The sequence below is a fragment of the Euphorbia lathyris genome, chromosome 4 (assembly GCF_963576675.1).
Source record: "Euphorbia lathyris chromosome 4, ddEupLath1.1, whole genome shotgun sequence".
Taxonomy (NCBI): domain Eukaryota; kingdom Viridiplantae; phylum Streptophyta; class Magnoliopsida; order Malpighiales; family Euphorbiaceae; genus Euphorbia; species Euphorbia lathyris.
Genome location: NC_088913.1, coordinates 81,199,223 through 81,210,431, shown reverse-complemented (window position 1 = coordinate 81,210,431; position 11,209 = coordinate 81,199,223). Strand labels below are relative to the sequence as shown.

Sequence of the window (11,209 nt, the reverse complement as noted above, 5' to 3'; positions counted from 1 at the left end):
CTTCACACCTGAAAAGCAGGCTTTAACAAAAGCTGAGAATATCTGTTTTTTTAGAAAAACAACTTTTTCCAACATCAAATAGCAATAGTAAACGGTAACAACAAACAACAAACGGTAACAACAAACAGTAGGTAAAACAAACGGGTCCTTACAGGAAAGAAATGAACTGAATTGCCATTGATGAATCTCTGAACTTCAATTTGGTTTTTTTGTCGTGTCTTCTTTGTGTCAAAAAGCCTTCCTTTTAATGCAAACCTCCCACTTCTAAAGAAAGATCTACAATTGTCACTCTCCACTACTCCTGATCTAATGTCACTCCGAACTGCTCTCTCCCACTATCCATTTCCTATTGTTAAATTATACATCTCATGTTCAACAAGGAAGTTCCATGTTTTAGCAAAAAAGATTTGCAATTGCCAAGGCTACTCTAGTACCACAAGACGAGATTGCGTCCAACTGTTTTCATCCACTAACCCATATTCTGCTGGATTAAACCTCTGTTTGGGATAGATTTAGGAGATAAATAGGGAGATAGGGATAGTTGAAAAAAAATTACAAGGGAGGAACTGTTTTTAACTATGGTTAAGGAAACGTAACCATTCCGGCACAATAGGTGCCGGAATGGATAGTTTTAATTTTTTTTTAAATTGCTTTACTCATTACGACGCCCATGGCGCCGTAATGAGTAGGTGGACAGGAATCCCAGGATTCCTGTCCACAAGTGGGGGCAGTGCCCATCAAATATTTTTATTATTATTTTATAAAAAATAAAATTTGTAAAATAAATATAAAAAGAAATTATTTTATTATTTTATAAAAATAAAAATATATATTATAATAATGTTATTAAATTTTTATTTTATAAAATTTTGATTGAAATTCAAATTTTATTTTATTTTATTTAGAAACGTTAGGATTAAATTTGTACAATTTTATTCGTTATGGTTAAATCTGTATCATTTGAAACGTTACGAGTAAATATTTAGTGCATTACTAACAAAAAAAAAAATAATAACAATTTCATGCATATTTTTGTAATTGTTAATAACACAGTAAAATATTTTAAACAGTTTCAAAAAAATAAACCTGCTATATATAAATTAATCACAATTTTTTTTTTCTGATTTCCGATTTCGGGTTTGCAAACTTCGTTTTTTTTAATTGTTATTTTACTGTGTTATTAATTCACTTAATATTTTTTTTTTTTTGCTAGTAATGCACTAAATATCTAATATATACATTTCAAGTGAAATGTAGATTTAGCCATAATGTATGAAGATCAATTTTAACCATACGCTACTGAAACTTTGAAAAAATTTGTTTAACTGTTATTTAGCCAGGTCAGACCTTCTAAACCAGTTTGACGATAAATTGAATCAGTTTCATACTCTTTTTTCGTAACTATATTAATAATATCTAAAATATTTTACTCTGTTATTAATATACTAAATATTTTTTTTAGTAATGCATTAAATATTAAGTAAATGCAGATTTAACCGTAACGTATAAAATTGTATAAATTTAGTCTAACATTTCCAAACAAAATTTCAAATTTTAATCAAAATTTTATAAAATAAAAAGTCAATAATATTATTATAATATATAATTTTATAATTATGAAATGATAAATTAATTTATTTTTATTTATTTTATACATTTTATTTTTATAAAATAAAATAAAAAAAAATTAAATATTTGTTGGGGGCAGTGGCAAAGCCACCGCCCCCACTTGTGGACAGGAATCCTGGGATTCCTGTCCACTTACTCATTACGATGCCATGGGCGCCGTAATGAGTAAAACAATTTAAAAAAAAAATTAAAACTATCCATTCTGGCACCTATTGCGCCGGAATGGTTATATTTCCTTACCCACAGTTAAAAACAGCCCTTTCCTTGTAATTTTTTCTCAACTATCCCTATCTCCCTATTTATCTTCTAAATCTGTCCCAAACAAAGGTTTAATCCTGTTCTGCTCCTCTCACTTTATCCAAGTTTTACGCCCAACTTATCTCAGTACCCTTATACATTTGATTAGATAACCCCTCAATTCAGTCAGAACTTTTGGTAAATTATCAAATCGGTTCTAAACTTTAGATGTTTCATATATTTTGATAGAAAAACATAATTAATGGAATAAATCTAGATTTAAGTCAGAATAATTGGCCATTTGATCCAAATCTCATCAAATTAAACAAATTGAGCCGAATGAAGTAATTAATTATAAAATCGGCCCAAATCAAAATATAGGTGAAACAGGAACGTAAAAGTTAAGGGTAAATAATTTATTTTAAGATGGTAAATCAAAGGTGTAATTATTAATTGAATGTAAATAACTTTGATAGGCATTACTATAGTAGAATGTAGCCATAAATGCCAATTTGTCAAATTTGGACCAATTTAGTTGCTATCAAATTCAGCATCATGGATTTCCAAAACAAACTAAACCCATTTATGTGGGTCAATTTCTTTTCTATATTATATACAACAAAAATAACTATATTTGTTTTTCTATATATATATGCATATAAATTTGCAAGTGTAACTATAACAAAATAGTATATTATATTGACTATTTTATTGTGCATGTTATATTTTAATCTAGATTAATTTTTTTCCATTAAATGAGACATTATATTATTATTTTTATTCATTTTAGGTGAACTTTATTTTGAACTCAAAATTTTTAAATCCAAGAAATTGAGAATATTTTCTTTTCTTTCTTTTTCTAAATATACCTTTTCAAAATTAAATAGAATCGAGTAATTTAATAAACTAATGATTTTAACTTTAATTAATATCGAAATACTCATTGAAAATGATATTCTTACACTACCCTACCTAAAAGCAGATTTTTTTGGAAAAAAAAATCTAACAAAAATAAAGGGACTAGGGTTTAAATTTGAGAGAATGTTAAATTTAATCGTGATATTTCGAATCAATTTTAGTTCTAAGATACTAAAACATTTAAAAAAAATTGGGTTTTATTATGTAACCGTCACATTAGCATTTTAAATAAATTTGTGGATGTACTGAAGCAATTTCGCACATTTCTGGTTGATTATTTATAGCTATATTAGTAACACGGTAAATATTTTAGATATTTTGATGAAAAAAAGTTGTAATTAACTTAAAGCATCTCCATCAGTCTTTTAATCTTAAGTTAAAAATTTAGAAGCGAGAGTTAAAAATCAGTTTCAACGGTCTTTTAGTGGTTCTTCAAATCACTAAGAACTTTTTAATGCTCTCTATTAATAGAGAGTGTATCTCAACCTCTTAGGATCCGTTTGGTATGACGTAATGCAATGTAATGTAATCAACCTTGTAATGTAATGGAATGGAATAGTGATTCCATTACCATGTTTAGTTGACAAACTAAAAAAATGATGAAACTTAATTACTGTTACGATACTTAATATTTGCTTAGTTAAAATTTAATCATAAAAAATTATTTATACAATTAAAATCATCGAAAAACATGAAAACTTGAAAAATGATAAAAACAGAAAACACGAAAAACATGAAAAAATGCAATAAAAAAGACGAAAAACAAAAAAAAATCGTGACGGGCAATATTTCGTCACGTTTTACATATTTTTGAGTTTTCACGTTTTTTTTTCATTTTTTATGTTTTTCTAATTTTGTTTTGTCGTTTAATAAGAATTGTGCATAATAAGTATTAATAAAAAAAAATACAAGAGTTAGTCTTAATGAAGATTTGTGTCTATTATTTATGTAATGTTCATTACATAAATTTGTAAACAAAACTTGAGTTATGTATTCGTGATTCCATTACGACAAAAATAATATGACCTATCCGAACATAGTAATGAGCCTCCATTGTAATGCGTATTCCATTACGACGCTCATTACAGCGTACCAAACGGGACCTTAGTGCTTCCTTAATTCATTTTTTTTATTAACAATTCATTGTTGAGCAGTCTATCTCCTTTCACTATTAGTAAATATAACAAAAAAATATAATTTTAATAATAAAATAATAAAAATGAGGAAATATAATGAGTATTGTAGAAAATAATATTTATTTCTAAGAGTTTATTGAAGATGGACTTAGTTGTTAGCATTCTTTTATATATATATATATATATATATATATATATATATATTTATTTATTTATTTATTGTAATTATGTTATTAACACATTAAATATTTTAGACATAATTGATATTTGAAAGTTGCGGTGTAATAATTAATAGTTTTTAATAATGTAGGGATAAAATTAATAGAATATATTTTAGGTTAGGAAGATTAAAACATTTTGGATCAGATTTAGTAATTATAAAATAATAAAAATAAAAAATACACACAAATAATAATAAAAACCCAAAATTTCGAAAAAAAGGAAAGAAAAAAAATTAAAGAAGAATATTAGAAACGGTCCCATAAAAACGACGACCTATGAGAGCCATGACTCGCCACCAAAACAATCAATCAACCGTTAATCACGCATACCACCGTCTATACTCCACGTGTACAACTAAGATGAACCCACGTGTCAATTCCCGAAATGGGCCCAGCAAGCCCATAAACACCTAGAACAAGATATTCACTTTTCAAAGTTGGTAAGAAAGACATACTACCCTCTCTTTCTCTCTCTTTCTTTCTCTCTCTCCTTAGCTTCCGTTTTACAGAGAGCATGCTAAACCTGAAAGATGTCTTCTTTTTTCCCCCTTTTGACCCCCCAATTTTGCCCAATTCCAATTTACTCCCCAACAACTTCTTCTCCCCCCTTTTCTTCTACTCTCTCCTTGACTTTTCATGATCATGGAAGAATCAGAACCGGAGCCCCTACCCGTGGTTTTCTCAGATATCGAAGCTGTGCTGGATTTTCTCCGATTGAATGGGTTGAAAGAGGCTGAATTAGCTCTTAAACAAGATATGATTGAAAAAAACGAACTGGGTTGTTTTGATTTTGAGAAATTCTTGTTTGTTTTGCCTCCTGTCAAGATTCCGGCGACTCTCCGGCGACCGGAAGGTGATGTTTCTGGGTTTAAACCCTGTTCCCCCTCTGGCTCTAATGAGGAATTCGTTAGCTTGGGATCTTCTACCAGTGATTTCTGCTCTTCAGGTTCTTCTAGTTTCTTAATTTTGATTAAAAGTTCAAATTTTTATTTTTCAATTAGTAAAAAGACTTCAAGATTTTTTCTTTCTGTTTCAATGTGTAAATTTTGAGCAATTAAAGGATTAGTTATTGCATAAAATTTCTATTCTGGATTGGAATTGGGCATAAGAAGTTTACTATATGATATATTTGGGGAATTGACTGATTACGGTGATTTATGAGTGCTAAATTGATATGTTTTTAGTCTTTTGTTATAAGAAATTAAAGTCCCGTTCATATTTTCATAGAAAAATAATTTTTTTCGGGCGATCAATGGGTGCTCAAAGCTCCAAAAACGGCGCTATCCGTCCCTGATGGGGCTAAATCAAAGAATTGCAAACATTTGGATAATCTTTCAAAATAAGATCATGAAAGTTCATTTTGTCTTGTTTGATATTAAGCTTATAAAGTTACATTGAACGTTTTCCGGCTACACTGTTACCGGAATTACTGAAATTGAAGCTTACTAAAGTCGTTTCTTCCGCGTGGACAGTCCATTCAATGACGGATTTAGGATTCACCGGCAAGAGTGCTTGGGTGCTTGGGATGCTCTCTGGTGACTGTAGGTGCTCAAAATTGATATTTTTGAGTGCTTTTAGATAAAAAAAAAAAAATTATAACTTCCATGGAGTTTTTTGGCGTTTTCCGACGACCAGTGATGGCTCAAGCCCCTTGCACCCCTGGACCAGTAACTGGCTCCATTTAACCCTAAAACCTAAGTCTGATTATTGAAATTATATATTCTGTTCGAGAGAGAAAGAGAGGCAGGGACGGATCCGGGGGTTTTGGCGCTGAAAATTCTATGGAAACTGTGAAGGGGGTTTTAAATTTTTATGTAAAAACACTAAGAAAAATCAAGTTAGCACCCATAAGTGCTCCGTCTACGTGAATCCTGGATCCGTGATTGATGAGAGGGATGGTGCGAATTGTATGTTATGTGGTTTTAAGTGAACGTATGACCGGAGTAAGTGTCCACTTTGGCAATTCCGGTGACAGTGTGGCCGTAAAATAATAACTGTGATTTTGTCAATACAAATATCAAAAGTGCGTAACTTTATTGAGATAAAATGAACTTTTATAACTTTATTAAAAAATTGCCGAAATATATGTGACCGTCCGTGTAATTTACACGATATATGGATGAGTTTGCTTATACAAAAACTGACAACATGTTTTATTGAGTTAAGTTTGGTTAGTATTCAGCATTGCATTTCATATTTCTGCAGAATTTACGAATCCATATGGACTCCGTTCTGCATCTCGTGCTAATTCGGAATCATCATCTGATAGAATGTCTCAATTCGGGACAGCACGTGATTACCCTGATTTCGAGTTGCAAAATGACCTGCATTGGTATGATGAGAAAGATGAGGATCATTTCTTGAGTCCATCCTTCAACGGTCTCGACTACTTTGGTGGTCCAAGCGAGGATAAGTTCGTCACTACATCAGACACGGCGCACCAATTTGAAAATCCACTGGATTTGTACCGTAGAGCTGAAGAATTCGATACGGAAGCTACCAATGATTACTTGGACAAGCCTTGTCTTTTTAATATGACATTCGTGGAACATAAAAAGGAACCTCAAACAACTGATCACTATCATTTCGAGGGAAATGGATGCGCGGATCCCCTAGAAGTTGGAGATATCCCTTCTGATTATGGTATAGAACCCAGGAACAGAAAAAACAGTGACAGTAACTACCCTGTAGAAAGACAATTGAGTAGTGATTGGAGTTACAAGTACTTCTCCAAGAACATACCGAATGAACATGAGGTAGAAAAAGACGGAGAAGCAAATGGAGAAAACGGTGAGCTTCAGGCTGCTGCGGACGAAAACTCCGATGAGCTTCTGATGTTTGATAATCAGGAGGATGAATACGAAGTGTTCAATCTGCGAATCATTCATAGGAAAAACAGGTTCGTCTCGCTGATTCATTGGACATTTAGTTGATGCTTAGAATCATTTTACTGATCTTATGCTGATTTATCTGCAGGACGGGATTCGAGGAGAACAAGGATCTACCTATTGTACTAAATACTGTTCTAGCTGGCAGATATTATGTCACGGAATACTTAGGTTCGGCTGCTTTTAGTAAGGTTATTCAGGCGCATGATCTTCACACAGGAGTAGATGTTTGCCTGAAGATTATAAAGAACGATAAAGATTTTTTCGATCAGAGTTTAGACGAAATCAAGCTTCTAAAGCTTGTCAATAAACATGATCCAGCTGATCAACACCATATTCTTCGTCTTTATGACTACTTCTACCACCAGGTATGTCTTCTGTACGTTAAAAACACCGGGATTTAGTTCGAAGTTCGTGTCTGAAACTTGTCAAAGTAATCTTGTTATGTAAAGCATGCCTAACAGACCCATTTAATCTTGTTTGCAGGAGCATCTCTTCATTGTTTGTGAGCTCCTTCGGGCGAATTTATACGAGTTTCAGAAATTCAATCAAGAATCCGGTGGTGAACCATATTTCACTCTCAGTAGGCTACAGGTTAGTATGGCTCAGCTGCTTGACACGATTAATGGCCTGTCCTTTTTCTTTTAACCGAGTTGGCTCATCTCGAGTTGCAAGTTTTGGGGCCTGAAAAAGTTAATTTGGTCGATCTATTCGGAGAGGCCGAGTTAATGGATGTATGAACAAATCATTTAACCATTGTAGTTGCTATGTCTTATTAAGAAAACCATCCATCCCGGGAAAATGTAATTTCCGCTATTGTAAAACTAACAGACGGCACGTGTAACTGTCAACGTTTACTGTTCTTGCAGGTCATAGCACGCCAGTGTTTGGAAGCTCTAGATTACTTACATCACTTGGGAATTATTCATTGTGATCTAAAGCCTGAAAATGTTCTGATAAAGAGTTACCGAAGATGTGAAATAAAAGTAATTGATCTCGGAAGCAGTTGCTTTCTATCGGATAACTTGTGCCTATATGTACAATCTCGTTCCTATAGAGCCCCCGAAGTCATTCTCGGTCTGCCTTATGATCAAAAGATTGACTTGTGGTCTCTCGGTTGCATCTTGGCCGAGCTAATCTCTGGCGAAGTAAGTCAAAAGTTGTATGCATCTCTGATCTTATGGGTTGCTTCAGCATCATTAAAGTTCTAATTATTTAGTATCCGTGTCTTTATCAGGTGCTGTTTCCGAACGATGCAGTTGTAATGATCCTTGCACGTGTGGTCGGGATGCTCGGTCCTTTCGATTATGAGATGTTGGTGAGAGGTCAGGAAACTCACAAGTACTTCACAAAAGAATATGATCTCTATCATGTAAATGAGGTTAGTTTCCCCTATTTTCCTCCACGGAACTCAGAAACATGCATCGTTTTTTCCCTACCGTTGCGAAACCTGACTAATTCTTCTACCAGGAGACGGACCAACTAGAATGCTTAATCCCAGAGGAGTCTTCATTGGAGCAGCATTTGAGGACTGATGATGTTGAATTTATTGACTTCGTGAGGAGTTTGCTCGAGGTCAATCCCTCGAGGCGTCCGACTGCAAAGGAGGCACTCGAGCACCCTTGGCTGGCGTATTCATACGAATCCGTTTCTAACTGAATTTTTTTCGAGAATTTACAGCTTTTGAAGTTGTATTTATCTCTATTGTGAGCTGAAAAACTCGGCGAAATCTACATTTTCCGGTATCAGTTTTGTTTGCCTTATGCATATATAAGATGCACATAATTCTATTCTGTACAGAAGGTTGCCCTTGCAATACATGATACATGTTTTTTTTCTCTTTCACTTGTTGGGAGGTTTCTATGTCATATCCAGTGAGGAAAAGCCTATTTATTCTCAAAGTCGGGCTAAATCACAGACCTCTCGATTAGGTGTTTTTACAGTAGAATTTACAATTCACCTTATATCAATCCAATTCTTGTTTACTATGGTTATGATAGTACATTTTACATCAGAGCACAATTTTAATGTTATTTGATGTGATCAGGGAAACGAGGTTCGAGTAGAGTTGTAAATGAATGGCTCAGTGTTTGGTTCGATAAAACTTCAACCATGTTCGGCTTGATTTATAAATGAGCCGAGTTTAAGTACGGTGAAGCTCGGTTTGAGAGCTTTCAAGCACACTCAACAGTTCGGTTATAATATTCATGAATACGTTCGTAAGTAAGCTTGGTTCAGTTCTTTTAATAATTCTATAAATGGAAAAATGTAAAATAATGTAGTTTTGTGCAAACATTAGTTTTGTCTATAGGTTTATCTGATTTGGTTGTCATCGATTATTAGATGTTGAACCAGGAACTTTTATGCGGTTCTCCTTACGGTCACGAAAACGAGATTCACCAGAGTTCTGTAAGAGTGTCTGTTTGCTTCCTTTGCTTCCCTCAACTCTGCTCCAACGACTTCCATCTACGGTTGTAGGTTCGCCTTTGAGGATGTCCATCACCTCTTGGACCGTAGATGAGTCGCTTGGTTTTTCCATTCATGAACTTTCGCTGCTCATGATCTAAAGAGACCAAGTATGTCTCTATTTGCTGATCTAGCGTCAGGGTGATCAGAAGAGGTTCTATCATGCTGTAATTTGCGCCCACTAGGCCTCAATTCCTAGTTGGCTGAGATGATGTAAAAAGAATGTTAGTGGCTGGTGGAATTATGAAATCATTTAGTTGAGTCATTGTATAAATCTTTCAGATCCCTGCTCACAACACCACTTTGATATGAGAGAATCTACATTGGGTTCGACTTAATGTGCATAAGATAAGATAAAAAAAAGATGTGGTCAATAACGGATCGGGAGCTGGTGAATCCGCTCTGATGCTTAAGTCAATGATAAGAGATGATATTGAATAGTACGTAAATTTAGGTTAAGAATGAATTGAATGTCAAACTGTATATTTATATTTATAGAAGGTTTGGGTTGTGCGCCTAAATGAGAGCAGATGATCAGCCAGTTAATGGTGTGGTCGATATTGGTTACAACACACTTGTGATTCCACTCATCAAGTAGCTAGATGTGGGTGACATTAAGATCTCTTTTGACTTGTCTATGTGACTTTAGCAGTTACTATTGAGAGAGGAGGTATTTGGTCCACATGTATTCATGATGAGTGGTATGCTATCAACTGGTATCAGAAGATGTATAATTCTCATAAAACTCATGATCCACTGGAGTCGTGACCTTACTTTTTCTAAAATAAGATTGCTGGCACGATGATAAAACAGAGGTTTTTGGCCCTACTATTATAGAAAATAATAATTGTGTGTAGAGGGTCATTCAGAGCTTACCATGTCATAAACCCTTATGCCCTTGGTTTGACATCCAACGTCTATAATCGGTGAAACACCATCACAACCAACGCCATACTAGTCTTTAGTTTGTTATCGTACCCACTATGGCAACAGACTATGATATCTAGATTTGTATCTTATTGCTTCACGGTTTCACTTTTGGGTCTTCAACCCGCCAAATGTGAGCAGATTACTAATCAATGCATACTCTATTAAGTTAGTTCACATAAGCGAATTAAGAGAACTAATTATTGCCTTATAATTAAGGGTACTGCCTAAGATATAATTTCTCGGTAATAGGCATAATCCAATACCCCCTCTCGAGTCACAATCCGATACCCCCTCTCGAGTCACAATCCAACCCCCCCCCCCCCCCCCCCGAGTCACAATCATTGAAAATATTTGCATCCTCTTGAATGAATAGTAAGTTATAGCCATAAAAAAATCATCATTCTGTTCTTGAATTTCTGCAACTGCTTCTTCATTAATATCAGGATTTTTTTTTTATAAAATTCATTGATTTTAGAAAGGATTCATATGTGTGGGAGATATTTCTAGAATAAATTCTTATTGAATCTCTTCTTTGCGGATGCCTCCGAAACACAATTATTAAAAATATTTGCATCCTCTTGACTGGATTCTGAGTTACAGGCATATGAAACATCTTTTTCCTCTGTGGTTCCTATAGCGGATTCTTCACATATGCCAGGAATCTTTGCTGCTTCCATGGATTTTAAAGGATTTAGGGGTGTGGGAGGAATCTCCAATTTCGTACCATGCAAAATCTCCTCCTTTTGGATGTCCTCCGATCAACCTTTAAAATAGGCTATTAGAC

General features: G+C 33.9%; 1 protein-coding gene across 1 annotated transcript; it reads left to right on the top strand.

Moving 5' to 3' along the window:
• The first annotated feature begins 4,589 nt into the window (after nt 1-4,589).
• LOC136226419 (uncharacterized) lies at nt 4,590-8,868 on the top strand. The gene is made up of 7 exons (XM_066014888.1): nt 4,590-5,087; nt 6,347-7,040; nt 7,118-7,397; nt 7,516-7,623; nt 7,899-8,177; nt 8,267-8,410; nt 8,500-8,868. The coding sequence occupies exons 1-7, from the start codon at nt 4,778-4,780 to the stop codon at nt 8,686-8,688; spliced, it is 2,004 nt and encodes a 667-aa protein (XP_065870960.1). The 5' UTR covers nt 4,590-4,777; the 3' UTR covers nt 8,689-8,868.
• The last annotated feature ends 2,341 nt before the right edge of the window (nt 8,869-11,209 follow it).